This window comes from Carya illinoinensis, chromosome 8 (assembly GCF_018687715.1).
Source record: "Carya illinoinensis cultivar Pawnee chromosome 8, C.illinoinensisPawnee_v1, whole genome shotgun sequence".
NCBI lineage: Eukaryota > Viridiplantae > Streptophyta > Magnoliopsida > Fagales > Juglandaceae > Carya > Carya illinoinensis.
Window position 1 is genome coordinate 704344 of NC_056759.1, and position 18815 is coordinate 723158.

General features: G+C 37.6%; 2 protein-coding genes across 5 annotated transcripts; one reads left to right on the forward strand and one right to left on the reverse strand.

The window, feature by feature from the left end:
• Nucleotides 1–4602: 4602 nt before the first annotated feature.
• On the forward strand, nucleotides 4603–10379 carry LOC122318614 (BTB/POZ domain-containing protein NPY1-like). Of its 3 annotated transcripts, none has more exons than XM_043136141.1 (5): nucleotides 4603–5673; nucleotides 5977–6425; nucleotides 7468–7537; nucleotides 7755–8930; nucleotides 9599–10379. In XM_043136141.1, exons 2-5 carry the CDS (start codon nucleotides 6388–6390, stop codon nucleotides 10106–10108), a joined length of 1794 nt encoding a protein of 597 aa, XP_042992075.1. In that variant the 5' UTR covers nucleotides 4603–5673; nucleotides 5977–6387; the 3' UTR covers nucleotides 10109–10379. The 3 variants fall into 3 exon arrangements, with proteins under 3 accessions (XP_042992075.1, XP_042992074.1, XP_042992076.1); XM_043136142.1 differs by having other exon boundaries at nucleotides 4608–5673; nucleotides 5977–6233; XM_043136140.1 differs by lacking the exon at nucleotides 5977–6425 and having other exon boundaries at nucleotides 4606–5673.
• Nucleotides 10380–15603: 5224 nt separating this feature from the next.
• Nucleotides 15604–18163, reverse strand: LOC122318616 (chorismate mutase 2-like). 2 transcript variants are annotated; one of them, XM_043136144.1, is made up of 6 exons: nucleotides 17983–18163; nucleotides 17463–17693; nucleotides 16848–16934; nucleotides 16635–16778; nucleotides 16384–16476; nucleotides 15604–16093 (listed from the first exon to the last, which is right to left on the reverse strand). In XM_043136144.1, the coding sequence occupies exons 2-6, from the start codon at nucleotides 17679–17681 to the stop codon at nucleotides 15860–15862; spliced, it is 777 nt and encodes a 258-aa protein (XP_042992078.1). In that variant the 5' UTR covers nucleotides 17682–17693; nucleotides 17983–18163; the 3' UTR covers nucleotides 15604–15859. The 2 variants fall into 2 exon arrangements, with proteins under 2 accessions (XP_042992078.1, XP_042992077.1); XM_043136143.1 differs by lacking the exon at nucleotides 17983–18163 and having other exon boundaries at nucleotides 17463–17889.
• Nucleotides 18164–18815: the final 652 nt, after the last annotated feature.

Below are 18815 nucleotides of genomic sequence, written 5' to 3' on the forward strand. Positions count from 1 at the left end.
TTTGTCCGTTACCAGTCATCCTTGCGTTAACTAATCTACAGATCAAAAGACCGTAACGGTTAAAAAATAAAGCATTATATGTTTGAACGGTCTAAATAGCATGAAAAAAAAAAAAATGAATACAGAGCAGAGCAACGGTCAGAAAGAAGAACGAGTCTGGCAAAGACGGGCCCCATTCACGTAGAATAGAGCACAGAGTACACAGTCGCATTGAAGATCATATATTCATGAGTACAGAGGCGCTTCGGGACCGTCCTGTTGTTTATCGGAGAAAAACAGCTCTCCAACCAGCATCAAACACGTAAGAAAAAGGAGAATCAGCACAATACAGTCCTACACAAGTGATTAAATCCGTAAATAGCAAAACACAAGCTTTCTTGAACGGTTTTTCCCTCGGTGCATGTGTCTCTTGCAGTAATTAGAATCTGGGAATGCCTCTTCGAGCACCTCCATTTTTCCCATCTGTTCTTCTGCACCTGCCTGGCTCTGGGTCGATTTTCCTCCCCAAACCTATCTGCAAGTAGTTCCAGCCAACTGCACCCAGACACACCTCAAATCCCATTTGTTACTGGAAAAAATCTACACAACCTCCTAACATCCCACCCTTTTTTTAATTTTTTAATATTTTTTTTTAATTTATTTTTTTTTAAATTAATTTAATTAATTTATTCATTATTTATATATTAAATATTTAATAAAAAATAAAATAATAAAAATTAAAAAAAGGATAAGGTGTTGGGGTGTTAAGAAGTTGTGTAGCAAAAATTTTTGCATAGCCTTTTAAAATTAAGCTAATATTTATAATTTATGTCTCTTCTTTAAAATATTTTTATTACTGCAAAGGTGGCGGATGAACAGAAAGTAAAAAAGCCCAAGCCCAAAAGAAAGCAAGAAGATTGGTTACATGGATGGAGCCTATTGGACAAGAGTGCACCGAAGCCTGCCAGTATTGGACCGAATTGAAGTAATGAACCCATGATAGCCTTGCCTCGTATACCAATTTCTCTTCTTTGTTACTACTAAAGGACACATGAATATTCCCACAGAAAGGAAACGACTAATTAAAATAAAAAAAATTGAAGTTAAAAGGAAATGGTGTGGGAACAGAAAATGGGGTCTATAGTATCAACAATTCCACAAATAGAGAGACAGTTGTGAAAGGGGCAAGGGGACACCTAGAGAATAAATAAATATGCCAACAAAAATTATAAATAAATAGGGGGGCAGAGTTAGATACGAGGAGGGTGAGTAGTTAGTACAATGATGGAAGGCTATAGAGAGCATATAACCCGGAGAGAAGAATCCACTACGCCTAGCTACTACAATAATATTGTAACTCTTAAATAAATAATATTGTAACTCACAAAAGAGGTAGGGCAGGTGGCATTAAAAGGGATTCCTATATTTTCAGATCATAGGCCTTTGCTCAACGAAAGGCCCATCCATTATTACATTGGGCCCCCTCTTCTTTTCCATTATCATTCATTTATGATGCTTTTATCCTCACGCCTAATTTCACCAGCAATTATAAAGCCACGCGTGGTGAATCATTTGACCACCATTTGCCTTTTTTCTCAACACTCATCAATATTTTCTTTTATTATTCAAATAAAAACTCATTTTTTTTTATATTATAATATATATAGAGAGAGAGATAAATATGTAGATGGGACCCTAAGGGACTACTATTATTATTATTATTATGAGGCAGCTGTAATGGATGAATGTGAAAGGGAAATTGGTCCAATAAATTAGGCAGCCATTAAACTATAGGATATTGCATATATGTACTGCCTAAGGTCCCCTACTCTCATGCAACCCCCCACACGTCTAGCTGTTGGGACCATTCATTCATGCATGCATGCATGCACGCACATCTCTCTAACTCCAACTCTCCAAATTCATCAGCCTTTGTTTGTGTAATAAAAAATAAAAGAATTACAAATATTAATATAAACGATGCCTATCATACAGCTTTTGGATTGCTGTTGAATGCGATGGATTGCAAACCAGACCACCTTTTTAGCTCGTGGTCCTGACTAATTAAACCATATAGTTGAACTATTAATTATCAACATGATAACTCATGATTAAAAAATGGACACCAAAAAAATAAAAAATAAAAAAAATGATGAACATGCATGATGCCATGTCCACACACATATGATGTAATGCTTATTAATAATTATGGTTTGTGGTCCAATATTAAATTACTCGATGAACTGATATTGTAATTAATCTGGAAAATCAATTTATGATTTGTAAATAAAAAACTCGCAAGTGTATATTGTCCCCTCACTCAAGTGTGACAATTCATATTTATGAATTATGTTCTTATCGGTGTCAAATTATATATATGATTTAAATAAATACACACTTGGCATCATAATTGAGATAAACTAATATTTTAGATATTCTCGACATTTTAATAATAAATTAAAAAAATATTATTTTATAAACGTGAAGTGTTTAAGGGTTATATAATTATTTAAAAATAATAATAAATAAAAGATTGACATAAAAAAATTAATTAATTTTTTTAAAAATTATACAATTATTGCGCGCTCTATAACACTATAAAGCCATTCGTACATGGTGAATTTATTCGAAAACAGAAACACGTACATGTATATCCAAAGAAATCTTAAAATTCGATAAGTAGAAGGTAAAGGAAACTACGCGGAAAATAAATCCCGTTGACCAATACATCCGACCACATTACAGTTCAGGCTACCGACAGATTTATGTAAGAGTGGACTCGTCTCAGGAAAGATTAACACATGTAGGGCATCAAAATCAAGGTTAGTCAATTTGATTAATCACTGCAAATTTACTTTAAACTTTCTTTTTTTAAAATAATAATAATAATAATCTGATTTAAGAATTAAGACAATAACGGCTGTAATCAACGGTTAAACGATTTCACAATATTAAATATTGTTATAAGTAACGTAGACTTCAATATTAAATATATAATAAAGTCTATATATTGTGTGTATTTCTCTTCTAATTATAAGAATTTTTTGGATAAAAAAATATAAAAAATAATGATAGAAAAATGAATCAGAAATATTTTTTTCTGTTCTTAATGTAATAATCTGTCTTTTTGGTTAATTGCGGGACATGTAATACGTATAATTTTAACGTTTGTAATTCAAAGAGAGTTTATAATAGGAGTTTTGCTATATATAAACATAGTTACGCATTAATCTATGTATCAATACTGATTTATTTATACTTAAAATTTAAATTAATACTGTTTTTAATAAAATCTACTTTTTGACTAATCACATTATATTAATGTACAGGTTAATACATAATTATATTTGTAACTATATTTTTTTTATAAGAGTAATTTTTTTTATTTTTTTTATATAATGTACGAATTTTAAAATATAAGGAGTAGTTGTATATATGCATGTGTGCAAGTAGAAAAAGATAAAAAAAAAATGGAAATAAAATTGTAAGTAGGCCCGAGCTAGTGGAAAGATAGGCAGAGGAAGAGAGTAGCACTGTAGCAGAGTACTCGATTTACATTGCATATAATAATGTTGGACAGAGTTATAATTACATTGCGGCAGTAATAATAGTAAAAGAGGTAGCTGATAGCAGTGTATTCTCTGGAAGAGTCACCGCTTTTCCAATCCAATTGACGGGCAACCTCTCTGTGTCCATTGGAAGAAAGCTCTCTCCCTCTCTCTCTATCTCTCTCTCTGTCTCTCTCGTGAATTATGGCCCATGGAGGTGCCCTTTCCAAACTAAACCAAGCTACTCCATCTGCCATTTGAGAGCTCTGCCCATTCCCCATTCCCCACAGTACTCAACTCTCCCGCGTACACATGACAATTCTCAACACAAGGAAACAAGATCCGAGACAAAAATCTTTACTTTTTAGAGGACTAATCAATTCGCCAGTTTGCTCTGATCCGCCACTGTTTGTTTTAATGATTTGTCTCTGGATTTATATTATCATTCTCTCTCTCTTTCTTTCTTTCTTTCTTTTTAAAAAATTCATATATATAGCTGTAACAGAATGCTTTCCACATTGTTGATCCAAATTTGAGTGAATTAATCCTGAAACAATAACCAGACTCAAGTATTTAATACTTATGGCTCAATCTTGCACTTGTGCGGGTATAGGAGACCAGTCGAAGAATTTTCAATATGCGATTCACAGCGTCTAATTCTTTTGTAGAAACATTTCAACCTGTTATGACTGCACAAGGCTGGTCAGTTTGGCTTGTTAGGTGCAATACATATATAGGATGGCACCAATCTATATATACTGGACCCAGATGATACTTTGTCGTAAAGTTCTTGTAAGAGTATATTTCTTCTGTTGTACAAAGCAGAAAGAAAAGGACCCAAGCTACGTCCTTAGTATCAAAAGGAGAAATCGAGGGAATACATCCGTATCTGTAGGTATCATTTCGACCACATGTTTCTAAGATGATTTGTCAGCAGGTTTGGTATTTGGGCTCTCAAAACCTACACAAACCTAATCTATTCAATGCCCCATTATGAAGAGGGACTCGGATTAAAATGCAACAATTCTCGGCTTGATTTTTGGTTGTGGTCCAATCCAATTTATGGGAGTAATGAGAACCGAATTGGTACTTTCGTTGGGAAGTTGGGAAATGGTAGACATGAAAATAGAGAATGAAAGGAGGGGCAGAGGGGTGAGAAAAGTGAGGGTGGCGTGCTTTAACGGCACAGAAAAAACCTTCCTTTTTTTAAGAGGGTGTTGCTTCTCTGACAGACTGACTCTCCAGTCTCGGCCACTCTGTAAAACACAGTGCCCCCCCTACTTTCAAACACAAACCTCGGTACAAACTGCAAAACTACGCCCACGCATATATACTACCGCACACGCACGCACAAACTCCGTTTGTGTTTCTTTTGTTTCCTTCTTTCTTTGCATTCTGCAGAATCTTTGCATACTGCAGGAACTCAGGGGCTACGAGAGACAACTGCGTCAGAGAGAGAGAAAGCCATTGAGATTTGCGCCAAAAAGAGAGAAGGAAGATCTTGAGCGGATCACGATGATTTAAAGCAAAGGCGGCGATAATTTATGAGCTTGAGAGAGAGAGAGCTCCTCTCTAACGCCAACACTGCTCTCTTCATCATACAGCTTACAAGCACTCTTATTTTTCTCTGACGCTCTGTTTCCTTTTTGCATTACTCTGAAGAACCATCTCTGTAGGATTTTTCGTGGTAGGATATTCATTTCATTCTATCGTATTCTCTCTCCTCGAGCGTCATCATCGTCACCATAGAGCCTCAGAATCGATGGCAACAGCTCCAAGATCGAGGCGGGGGTATAAGGTCGGAGACTGTGTTGGTCCGGTGTTCAGCTGTTTCAGCATGTTCCAGTGGCAGCGTGTAAGTTTGTAGACAGAGGAGGAAGTCACTGAAGAACAGCCATTTCTGGACTGGGTTTTTGTTTGTCGTTCCTGGGTTTGTCTCTGAATCGGTCATTTCAGAGAGACAAAGTTGGAGGTGGCGTGTGGACAGCTCCACTGCATGACAGGGCCGTGGTTTTGAGCTTTCTTGTCCGAAGATTTGTTTGTGATTTGTGGTACTTGTTGCGGAGTATTTAGGGTCAACAAAAATGAAGTTTATGAAGTTGGGTTCAAAGCCTGATGCATTTCAAGCGGAAGGGAAAGCTGTCAGGTGAGGGTTTTTCTAGTCTTGCCATTGGCAATTTTTAGAATCCATGCAGGCCAGGCCCTCTTTCTTGTGAATTTTTGTTTTTGGTTTTTATTTATTCTGTTCTGATTTTAAGGTTAAAGTTATACATAATATTTAAGCATGGTTTTGTTCCTCGGTTATATTTCTTTTTCTGTGGATTGTGTATTTGGTTGTGTTTCTTTGTCATGGCATGCTCTGGCAATTTTAGGGAAAGTGTAGGTTTTGTTTAATGTTCAGACTAATACGACGTGAAGTGAAAAATCTAAATTAACTATTCCTTTTCAGATTTTGGGAAAAAAAATAGTCATAAACTTTTGATCTTTTAGCTATACAAAAAAGATATTGGCAAACACAAAAAGAATGCGGGTATTGAAAATACGAATACAACTACTTCAAGAAGAGAGAATGGGAAGGAGGTGTCGCCGTTTTGTATGAGTCCATTCAGGATGTGGTCCAGCCATTGAACTGTCCTTTTGAAGAAGTTGTGGTCCAGATGTGGAAAATTCATTTGCGGTACCCGAGTTCTCTAATCATCAATTCGAGTAAGTTCTTACTGTACGGGGTGAGAGGGACGTTATTCCACCCACCATTTATGATTTCTACCTTCCGCAAAACATCAACATGTGGACACTGCTTGTAAATTTGGATTTGTCTAATTATGCCTCAAACAGGTCAGGGGAAAGGTTTAATCCGTAGATGGATGGTTTGGCTACGACCAATCTAGCTCTCTTGCTGTAAGATAATGTTTGACAGTACGATTTTAGAACTTCTTGCATGTGCAATGTCTGGTTACATATTGAAAAATCAGGCAACCACAAAACTGGATTGGTAGTTACCATATTTAATTACGTGATCATGTGATCATAGTGCAATTTGCATGTTTCTTTGGCTGTATTATTGTGATAATTATGGGTATGTTCCAGTACACCCAAGTTTGCAGATCACGATGCTGTCATAGATTAGTTGAGATTTAAGATAGTTCTGGTGCCCGTAAAATGTGGTTTCAGATCTTTATTTTCCTATCACATACAAATCCAGAGAGAAATGATATCACCTTTCATGAAAGTAGATATCATATGGCCCAATTTTGTCTGTCTTGGACATTGATTTTGGTTGTGATTTTGGCTTTTAGACTCTAGAGGGGTTTTCTTGACATTTGTATCCAAACACGAGATAAATCTGTTCTGTTCATCTACTTAAGCATTGAGCTCAGTTTGTTGTATAGAGCTTAGCGGAAAAATCTTATAGCGCACATTGGACTTTTTAATTGGATTTGGGTGTCTTGGTACTCAATACTCGAGTCACTATCCTTCTAAGACTAGGCCTTAATTCTGAATTTAAGTTGTCATACTCTTTTGATTTAAGAGTGGATGAAAATTATAGTGCACTATGACTGTAACTGTTTTGATCAAAGCTATTGACTTTTTACGAGATCAAGATTAAGTTCTCTAATTGATGTTGCATGCAACCCTTCTGGTACTGGTACCTTATGTTCCATATGGCAATGCTTTAGGGATTGAAGCCTGTTTCTATGGTCTTTGGAGATACAAAGCATTTTATATGGAGAAATATGCTTTGTTTTTCAAAAATAGCATAGATTTGTGTACATAACTACCAACAGCACCAAGATAACCATTTCTGTTAACTTTTTCTTATAAAAACAAAATTCTAGTTTATAAAACATGAGATAGTCATCTGCACGTATTTCTTCCGTTGCATGTTCAGCATCATAGTTTTCTCTTTATTGGAGTAGCATATCAATTTCCGTTTATGCAGGTATGTATCATCTGAATTGGCAACGGACGTCATCATAAATGTGGGTGAGGTGAAGTTTTGCCTTCACAAGGTATGATATCCTCTTTCTACTTTTTCCTCTAGTGAGTTGAATGTCCGCATTCTTGGGTGATTGAATTGTTATACTTTGACCTTTAGTGAATTGAAATTGGTCATGTTTTGCTGAAGAAAAACCTCCCAAAAAAATCTGTTAAGAAAAGCATAAATAATTGGTTTTTTTTCCAGACTGGGATTTGTGCTGGTTTTTAATACTGTGACTGTCTTTTCAGTTCCCTCTCTTGTCCAAGAGCAATTGCCTGCAGAAACTAGTGTTGAAGGCCACTGAGGAGAATGATGACGAAATTTGTATGGTTGATTTTCCCGGTGGGCCAAAAGCCTTTGAAATTTGTGCGAAATTCTGCTATGGAATGACTGTTACGCTCAATCCATACAATGTTGTGGCTGCTCGTTGTGCAGCTGAGTACCTAGAGATGACTGAGGATATTGATCGAGGAAACCTAATATTTAAGATTGAGGTATTTCTCAACTCTAGTATCTTCCACAGCTGGAAAGATTCCATTATTGTTCTCCAAACGGCCAAATCTCTTCTGCCATGGTCTGAGGATCTGAAAATTGTTGGAAGATGCATAGATTCCATTGCTTCTAAAACTTCTGTGGACCCTGCAAATGTTACTTGGTCCTACACATATAACCGGAAATTAGCCGAGCTTGATAGAGTTGTTGAGGATAGAGTAAAGCTCCCAGTGATAGTGGAATCTGTTCCAAAGGATTGGTGGGTTGAAGATATATGTGAGCTGGACATTGATCTTTACAAGCGAGTAATGATTTCTGTAAAATCCAAGGGAAGAATGGATGCTACTGTGATTGGAGAGGCACTAAAGATGTACGCAGTTAGATGGTTGCCAGATTCTGTTGATGCTTTGGTTTCTGATGCTCATGCCCAGAGGAACAAATCTTTGGTAGAAACAATCATTTGCTTATTGCCATCTGACAAAGGCGTGGGTTGTTCTTGTAGTTTCTTGCTGAAACTGTTGAAAGTTGCAATTTTGGTTGGAGCAGATGAGTCATCAAGGGAAGATTTGGTGAATAGGCTCAGCCTGAAGTTGCATGAAGCTTCTGTTAAAGATCTATTGATCCCAGCTCGGTCTCCCCAAATTACTATATACGATGTTGAGTTGGTGCAGTGCATTTTAAATCGATTCTTGATGCATGAGAAGTCCAACCAGGATATGGATGTTGAGAAGAATGAGAAGGAGACTGATAACTTTGTCTTGAAACTTGGGTCCTTGTTGAATGTTGGTAAATTGATTGATGGATATCTGGCGGAAATTGCACGTGATCGAAATCTCACTCTCTCTAGTTTCATTGACTTGGCACGGACGGTACCTGAATTAGCTAGACCTATTCATGACAGATTGTACAAGGCCATTGACATCTACTTGAAGGTAGGATCTTATTATGCCATATATTCCAATATTGTGCATCTTTCCAATTTTTTCAGGAAGCTTTCTTAATATTGAAGTGGCATTTTCATTCTCATCAATAAAGTAATTGTTTACCGGTAAAAAAAAATATATTCGTGAATGGGCATCTGCTCATTTTGTATGAGACAAGCAGGTGACCGAAGCCACCATTTCACAAGTTTTTCCAATTCTTTGGGCTCTGGCAGATGAGCCTGAAAATTTGGAGCTGTGCTATGTTGATTTATATCTGCTGTGTCTGAAATGCCGATTAATTTTTTCTCATAGCTTCCAGCATCCAAGGGACCAGTTTCACTGCTTTGCCCATCATGTTTACAACACAAACAATCTAAAGAGACTAACATTAGGAAATCTTGTGAGGTTAATACCAAGGTGGCCCCTGCAACGGGTTGCATTTGAGTTTAAACTTGGTGTCCAATGCGATTTGAAGTGGAAGAGCCACTCAAATCAATCCCTTGGTGTTCCAATGCTCGCTCTTACTGAGCGGCAGTGTTACTTGCTCTATATCAATGATATTTTACGTACTCTTACACACTTGTGAATGTGCTTGTGATTTAGAAGATGCAGCCTTTTGGGGTTTGAAGCATGAACGCATTTCTTTTATGAAGATCTTATGGATTATTATGTTCCAGGAACATCCAAGTTTGACAAAAGTTGAAAGGAAGAGGATATGTGGACTTATGGTTGTCAAGAAACTGACGATGGATGCATCCATGCATGCTGCTCAGAATGAGCGCCTCCCACTTCGGGTTGTTGTCCAAGTTCTCTTTTTTGAGCAGGTCAGAGCATCTGCTGTTTTTAGATCTGTTAGCAACAATTCACGGGATGCTTCACTTTCCACGCAAAATACAGACGAAGAATGTGAGAAGACAGCCGAAAACTGTAGAACCCTCGAGAAGCAGATGAATCAAATGGACGGGAAACTTGCTAAGAAGAGCAGCAAAAACAGCAGAAGCAGCATGCAGTTGCTGCCATCCCGGTCAAGGAGAATATTCGATAAACTGTGGGCTGTGGGTAAAGGGCATGGAGATGACAAGAGCCCTGAGACGTCCGTGAGTTCTCAGAGCCCAACTTCAATGGTTCCTGGGGACACCAAATCCTCTGGTTCATCTTCAAGACACAGGAGGCATTCAATCTCGTAGAGAACTTTTGAGGGAGGGTTCATTCAGACTTCAGAAGCAGAGGGAGACAAACCACTTTTCAGGTGTAAAAAATGGTAGGTTTTGTTATAGCTGCAGAGTGCAAAATGTTAGTTTGAAAAGGGTTACTACACCCAGGAAAAAGGAGATGTAATGAGCCGTTTGAGTGCCTTTTTATTTCTAACATCTGTTGGTTCCAAATTGTAACTTTGTTCTATCATATAAAAGTCCATAGATGTAGGCCATTGGAGTATGGGCTCTATGATTTTCTTCATAATCAATCATTTTTCTTTTAATTTCGAAATTGCTTTTCGATTATTTATTGAGTTCATTTTTCATGTCTTTCACCTATTGAGTTAAATTTTTTATTTTATTTTAAAAAAATTGATTGTAATTTGTAAGTCATAAAATAATTTAATTAATTAATTAATTATTATTTCTAAAAAAAAAGGGATCGCCAAAGTGAACATCGGGTTCAATTTGTGGGCACCCGGTTCGCGGTATATGTAACGGAGCATGAGACAAAATCACTGGCCCACAACGAAGGGGCCGCCCCGACCCACTGTAGGCCCGTCCGGCCCAGAGAGAAAACAGAATTCCCGTGCTAGTGTTTTCCGAGCACTTACCGTTCCCCTCCAAATAAACATGCCGAATACAAAGTAGTTTGGCTGATGGCCGCGGTCGCTGGTCACCCAAAAGCCTGAGTTAGCTGCTGATACTAGCGAAGAGACACCAAAGAACACCTCAGCGAGAGAGAGAGATCCAAAGTTGAAAGCTACGGAGGCATTGAGAAGGAGGTCTTCATTTCAGAGTGTCGGATTTCTCTGTCTCTTATCAGAAAAGAGGCTTCTCTGCTCTGCCAAACCTTGAGCAAAACGATAATCTCCAAGACCAGGCCATTATCTCACTCTGACTCCCACCCTCTCGCCCTCTCTCGCTATGCTCGTATGTTTTAGGTTCGAAAATTTAAGTCATAGTTCGGTTTGGTAAACAAAAATTTTTATCTCAAATTTAAAATTCTCATCTCATCGTTACAACTTTTCCAAATCTCCATACAAAATATAATAAATAATTTAACTTTTTCAAATCTCAAAACAATAATAATATTAAAATATTTTATCTTACACTCAACATTTTCATCTCACTTACACTCAAGATTATATTACCTAGCTCTATGCCTACGCGCTCTCTCTCTCTCTATAATCTTTGTTCATTTTCAGTCTAAGGTGCAACCCCATTTACGGGTTTGTTTTGTTACTGTCAAAGCTTCCTAATTTGCGCGTGGTTTCAGGTTTTAGTTCAAGGAAGAGCTAAGCCAATAACTACCATTCTCCACAGACCTGCTCTCTCAATGCTCTTACCCTCAAAAGTTACCAGAATTCTTTCCTCGTCGCTGTTTGTTCATTTTGTCTTTTCAGGTCATCCCCATTTGGTAAAACCGTGAATTGGAGTTCTTTTCTTTCGTAGGCTGCTCGGCTTAACAGATTGTATAAATCATGGGGAGAAAAATCAGGTATCGGCTTTTTCTTGATGAAGGTATTGCATTGTTATTCGTTGCCCAAGGGGTTGGTCCTTCGAACCCTGACTAAACACTAGAAGGGAATAACTTTAGCAACAAAAACGCAATCTTTACGTTGGGATGACTTGGGAATGGAATTTTGAGAACATATTGCCGTCTTTATTTTCTAACTTAATAGAATGTAGATATAAATGCTTACTAAGCTGCTTTAATATGTTTCTGAAGATGGGGAATTTGAAATAATCTTCTTACTAAGCTGCTTTAATATGCATCTACCTCGCCAAAAGCTGGCGGTTATTCAACTGTAAATAAAGCACAAAGAAAGTTTTATTCCAGAAAAGATGCCGGCAGAGATGGCCTTTGCTTCTAGAGGATATATCAATGACTGGATAGAGATCAATGTTTCCATCACTTGGATATTCTACAGGCAAAAGGAAATAAAAAACTGATCCTTATCACTCTGATAAAGCCACCGCTGCAACTGAACATGAAAAAAAGAAAAAAGAAAAAAGAAAAAAGAAAAAAGAAAAAATCCTCATACAATCAAGAATATGCCTTTTCATCTCATCAACAGGTTAAGGCTATATGCTTGCCTTAATGGTCGAGATTATAGGGTAAAATCCAAACAAAGTACTTCACTTCGAGGAACTCAACACTTCATATAAATGGAAGATACAAATGACTCCTAAAAAAAGTTAGCAGTAATAATTCAAGTTAGCAGGGCATTTTTAGTTTTGATAAGTAAAAGAAACAATTCAAGTCAAGAGGGCATTGCAGCTGTTGCATACAGTTTTATCGGAACATTCCTGGAAGGCACCTCCTCCCATGGTGATACAATCCAAGATAGCCAACAGTATGGATGTGAATTAAAAAATCATCAATGGTCCAACTCCCAAATGTTAGAAGAGAAAACCTTATGACCGGTTGGGCCTATAACTCCAAAAAATCAGCCCCCCAATAGTGGATTGCCACGTAGACTGTACACTCAATTTTCTGTGTGACCGCACTACACACAATCTCTCAACTATTCACTCCCCCTCTCCTCTCGCACGAAACGCCCTCTTCTTCCTCTGAAATTTAGGGTCACCAAAAGTCTAAGATGTTGAAGAAGACGACCCATAAGTGATCTTCCCCTTCTTGAGCTTCAACTCCCTGTTGTTGCCCATCTGAGTTTCTTTTCGCCTTTCTACTCTCTTTCCACCTTTTTTTTTCCTTCCAGTAATTTATTTTGTATTTCTGCATGTAAAAGGGTAATTGGTGACTATTTTTTTTTTTTTGGTATAAAAAAATTGAGATTGCAGAAAATATTTTCTTCAAAACATCGGAGTCTGCTTACTTGTATTTTTCTTCATATTGTCTGTGTTCGACAACTGGAGGTAGGCAACATCTTGGTCTTGGGCAGTAGTGCAAAGAGACGGGGTTGATGGTAATTGACGAAGATGAAAAGAGGGGAAGAGTTCCATTGGGGTTGCTATGGCTGAGTCAAAGGGTTTCCCCTCAGTCTCGACTCTGTCCTGGTAGACAAGATGAGTAGTTGGAAAAGTTTTGAGAGGTAATTTTCAGATTGAGAAACCCTAACTTCGTAGTTATTTTTTCTGGGATGTATCTATGTCAGCTTCCAAGAACATTTTGTAAATGGGATGAACTAGGAATTCGAAGATTTTTCAATGGAATGGTTCACCATTGTCATCGGTTTGATGCTCTGATTTTTTGATCAAAACAAAAGGTGATTCAAATTGGTTTGCATGTTTGGATTTGTGATTTGATTTGCTTTTGTAAAAATCTAACTTCATAGAATGTTGATTTGAGGCATTGACGGTGGTATCAGGGATTGAGGCATCAATCTGGGGTAGAGACGAGGACAATGATAGTGCAGATTGACGGAGGAATGGGGGGTCCGTGGGTGAGGTGTGACGCGATTGTGTGTGGGTGCATCTACTCTCTATTTTGTGTGATGTCTAACGTGGCAACTGATAATAGGAGGGCTGCTTCTCTAGGAAAACCAGTCGGACCGCTCAGAAGCGTTTCTGTATTTTAAAAACTAGGATAAGGCCATTTTTTCTTTGCTTTTTTAAAGCCGAAGGAAAACTTGGTTCAACTTGTTTGTGTGAAGCCTGTTTTCTATTTGTGTGCGACCCGATAAAAATTTATTGTGGTTTTTTTGGTGGATCTTTAATAAGGAAAATTTTGACCTGTTTTTAGCTCTTGAGCCGACTTCACCCGATCCCCTAATTACGATTTATCCGTTAGCTAAGGTTTTGCTATATATTTGTACTATTTCATGCAGCCGCCGTACTGCTACAATGTCTATTTGACTTTCATACGAATAAGATCATCTACAGTACTGTAGACGTATGTACGTTACGAAATCACGTAAATCTTATATTCATGTGTGATTGAATTTTTTTTTTTTTACTTTACTTTTTCTCTTATAGTTCCACAACCATGCAATTCCCTTAATATTTCTACAAACCGTAAAAGAATGATTAAACATGGCCCTATCCCCAAGTAAAAAACAGATATCTTAGATGAGATGGGTCATTCACCAAAAGTTTTTAAACTTCAAAAGGGTTAGTCACATGTGGCTTCCAATATATTGCTTGAAGATATATAAACATATATAATGTCTGAAAAAACTGTTTAGTCAGAAACATTAAAATTTTCTAACCTATGCATGAAAATTGCAAGTTTTTTCTAATCCAGAGGCTCAAATAGGTTTCCATCCTAATGCAGGGGCATCCTTTTATCCTTCTCGTCTATCAGGCTATTTGTGTGAAGTATTTTTCTTTCTGAGTTTGCAATATGCTTTGTTTCCAATAAACACAAACTCAAACATAATGATGGACGGAATATTTGGATTCACACAGTTTCTGTAATCTGTTTAATCACTAGGATCCAGTATTTAACTGTTTTGAATTGGTAACAATTTCTCATGTAAAACCCTATCCTGATTGGAAATGTTTGGTTTTTTTTTTTTTTTTTTTTTCCTTTCTTTTTTTCTCGCAGGGGAATACTTAGCTCTTACAGAAGACAGGCTTAATATTGCCTTGCTACACACTATTCACTTAATGCGCTTTGTTTTCACTTAATTTATGTCGTTGTTTCTGTTTCTTTGTTGTTCGTGTTTTGTTCTTCATTATCAGTAGCTTTTGCTAACCATTCTCTTTGACAGAGACTTGCTTTTATTGAAGAACGCCTGGGTAAATTGATCACAGATAAGCCTTCTGTTATAGAAACTTGCCTTGCACAATGGGTGGTGACCTTGTTTATCCAGAAAGGAGCAGTGTTCTTTGCAAGTAATGTTCTGTCAAGCATATCTTAGTTCTGCAGAATTCTTGTCATGTGATTCTTGTCCATCATATACTTGTGCAGAAATCTTTTATTTTGGTCCTCAAAGAGTCAAAATTATGCCTAGGATGGATTTGTTTTGCAAATTTTAGTAGTCCTAAGCTTCTTCCGTAAAATCCCACATCCATCAAATGATAGTTGAATTGCATACGTGACTAACCGAAGGCTGAAGTGGCAAGGTTATAATCCAATGTGGCATTCAAACTGATGGATGGACGGACAACAATTATGTTGAAGTATGGTAGGGGGGTATTTTTCTAGAGTTAGTATAAATACACATTATGTAATCCCAATTGATTGATAGTGAATTTCCGCGCCGCTCACTGCCTGTAGATGTAGACGCATCGCCGAACCACGTTAAATCTCTGTGTCAATTTTTTTTTTCTTTTTTGATCATTCCATACAATTCATCAACAATTACCGCACGTGTCACAACAAATTACTATTACTTAGATTTTTCAAAGGATAAAATTGTTTTAAATTTGATAGATGATAATTGAAGGTCAAAACTATCAATTGATGGTGATGGCCTTTTCTGTACATATACATTTCTCTGTTCTTGTAATTCTGCATTCCTGAAATGCAGGATTTGACTTTTGATGGCCTGTTTGAGAAATATATGCTGCAGCACTGATCCAAATGTTTCCACAGTTAATTTACATTCTCTCCTGTTTTGATGTTGACTCAGGATTGACACCATTGATAAATGTTTCAGTCATGATACAGTTGAGGAAATCATGGATGCGTTGTGAAGCATCAAGTCCTCAAATCTCAGTTGTAAATATATTACAAATATGATTTTCCTCTATTATAACTTACATTCTGAAACCGGGTCGGTTTTGAAACTCCATCGCGTTGATGATTTGAATATGAAGGAGAATTAGGCTTCAATCAAGGCGGTGTAGGAGGTACTCAACTTCGACAAGCTTGGTAAGAGGCATCACCCACTCCCCATAGAGTCGAGAAACTATAGAGGGATCAACCTTGTACTTTCCTCTTTTTTCTTCCTTATTGTCCAGGGTCACATCTTCCCCAAACACCATGGCCTTCTTCGCAACTCTCTTCTTCACTTTCTCTTCCACACTCTCAAATGTCAGCAATTTCATCAGAGCATCTCTATCCTGAAGCAACGCAATTGTTGTCAAATACATGACCTTATATATCTCTTCAAGAGTTGGTGCCTATAAAAATTAGGTGTTAAGTATTCTTATGTAAAGGTCCTTCAATATATGTTCTCGTTTCTCTCAAATGCCTCTCGATTAAGCATAAGTAATTGCAGTCTAACATAAGATGGCTATGATGAATTTGATTAATGGATCACCATTCACTGCTTCCTTAATTCGTTGATCACAACAAATCAGATATAACTACGAAAACTGTCTACTTTAGAGTAATGATGCACTCATTATACCTGGGCGCGAATTGCTGGCTCATAATCTTGAGGGGATTCTCTGAATTTTACCTCAGCTACTAACTTCCCATAATGAATCCTTCTGGAGAGGGCCTGATGGTAATAATAGTCATATCATTCCTTATCAAAATGAGAGCTAGGTCAATCAAATGATCAAGACACCCATTTTTATCCAGAGTTCTTCAAATCCTAAACTCACCATGCATGTCAACTAAAATTTAAAAGAAGAAAAGGTTTACAGCCATCTTTACCTGTAAACAGACAAGATCACTAGCAGCAGTTGATGCATAATTGCCATCATCACCCGGGGCAGCAAACAACGCGAGAAGTTTCTCAAAATACATTTCCCATATGGACTTGTTCATGTTAATGAAAACGGCTGGTGGATGTAAAACCTATAGCTGGAATTAGATCCAACAAAAATCGACCTTTTTGCAAATTTGAACAGAAGGACATATCATTACCTGGGTATAGTTGTAAGGAGGAACCAGCGAGGGCAGTAAATCATCGGGAAAAAAAGGATGTTCTTCAGGGTTTGTAAATCTGCCAGCCTGTAACATTGCAGGTCATATTGCAAATCAGACTCAAATAGGGAGTAGCAGCGGGACCTAAACCAGACAAGTCATTTGTGGCTCATTGTACTGGTTTTATCATGTTCATGTTTGGCACCCACACTGAATCAGAAAATATTCAAATCCATGACACAACTTAGCAGACAGAAAAGAATCAGTTCTAAGATCTTGAAATCCCTTGCTGAAAGGATTGTATGGGCTTAGGCGCCTGTATCAGTTACCTTTAGCATCGTAAAGGAGTCGGGACAGGTCCTATTGCCAATTTTGGTCATTTTTTTTTATGTAAATTGAAACAGAAAAAGCCATGGTTCAGAGGTTTTAACCAATCGAACTATTTATCACGAAAAACTTGACAACAATTTTTTTTCTGTAATGATTCTAGCCAAAATCAAAGAATACAGAACCTCAAAGTTGCCTGTATGCTGTCTAGTCTGCTACAATGGTGACATTTAACATGAAGCATTTTTTTCCCTTTGGAAGTTGGAAGAACAGCACATACATACATACCTTAGCTTGGAGGGCCTCGGTTTCCCGGACAAGAAACTGAAGCAAGGAGCCTGAAAACCCCGGGATTTTAGCGTAAGAATGATCGTAAGCCGGAGAATTGATGGGGAAACGGGCCCGCTCTATCAGAGCGTAGACGATAGTGTCTTCTTGTCTCACCAAGGAGTCTCTTACCGATTCCAGCGTCAGCGCATTCGCCGAATGAGAATCGCAGAGTGCCATTGCAAAATGATACTGTTCAACAGCTCCACGAGATACCACAAAAAGAATCAGTACTAACACCAACATGTCAACGCGGGTTTGTTTTTTCGTTTGTCAGAAGCAGAAAATAAAGAAAGAAAAAAAAAAATGGAGAATTATATAAGGATACCAAATCTCTGACATTATTATCCAGAACAAAAAATCTAAACCACATAATATGGTTATCGTCATTAAGAGGACAATTCCACAAAGTCGATCAAGAATCACGCTGTTGTTGTTAGCATGTGGATGATATAAAGAAAAAAACAAAAAAAAAAAGTACCTGGAAAATGGTGGTCCCGTGGCTGTGGCTGTGGCTGTGGGAGAGAGGGAAGAGCCAAGAGGCAGGGAAGGAGGAGGTGAAATGATGATGGTATTCCCAGAGCTGCCTGGAGGAAAACAGGAAAAGAAAATCTGCTTAGTGCTCGCTAATGGGAACGATCTGATTTTTATGGGGTGTTTTTACTACTTTTTGCGTGTGTACGTGATGGCTGGCCTAATATGCGGAAGTAGCTAACTTGCTTGGGATGTGGGACTTTGAGGGGCCCACGCGGCCGTTCCTACAGTTTGTTTGGTCGGTACGCGTAATGCTTTCGGTTATATTCTATTTTCTGTGTATCATATCTAATTCATATGAATTGTGAAGGTCTCATGGCAACCCGAAATTCATCGAAGGGAGGAGGAGGTTGTTGCAACTTCAAACTAATTTCATCCAAACGCCAAAAAATTGATAGAGTACGTACGTACACCCACTAGATTACACGTGCATATATGTTGCCTTGATCGCTCAAAAGCAAAGCTGTTTGTTTACGAGTTGATGCTTACAGTGACGTCATTAATGTAAAAATTAAATCTTCATCGCCTAAATTATTAATAGGAGATGTCCAGTCCAATTATAAAAATAACTGAAGCCCAACTCAATAACGATATCTCAAAACCAAAAGCCCATGGGCCCTGTAAAAGTTAAACAAACCAACAGCTTTTCACTTCAACGGGGGAATTACCACCGTTCAGACCATTCATTGAACACCATGTGTGTATCGGCCCACACGACAATGTTCTTTCTATCTTGGGCCTGGCCCTTCTTTGTTTTAATAGTTGTTTAACGTATCACAC

Coding starts and splice junctions, on each gene's coding strand:
- LOC122318614 (XM_043136140.1), top strand. CDS start 5,612: ATGAAGTTTATGAAGTTGGGTTCAAAGCCTGATGCATTTCAAGCGGAA. Junction 7,538..7,754: donor TGAAGTTTTGCCTTCACAAG/GTATGATATCCT, acceptor CTGTCTTTTCAG/TTCCCTCTCTTGTCCAAGAG. Junction 8,931..9,598: donor CCATTGACATCTACTTGAAG/GTAGGATCTTAT, acceptor ATTATGTTCCAG/GAACATCCAAGTTTGACAAA.
- LOC122318616 (XM_043136143.1), bottom strand. CDS start 17,747: ATGTTGGTGTTAGTACTGATTCTTTTTGTGGTATCTCGTGGAGCTGTT. Junction 16,779..16,847: donor CTCCTTACAACTATACCCAG/GTAATGATATGT, acceptor TTCCAGCTATAG/GTTTTACATCCACCAGCCGT. Junction 16,477..16,634: donor GTGATCTTGTCTGTTTACAG/GTAAAGATGGCT, acceptor TATTACCATCAG/GCCCTCTCCAGAAGGATTCA.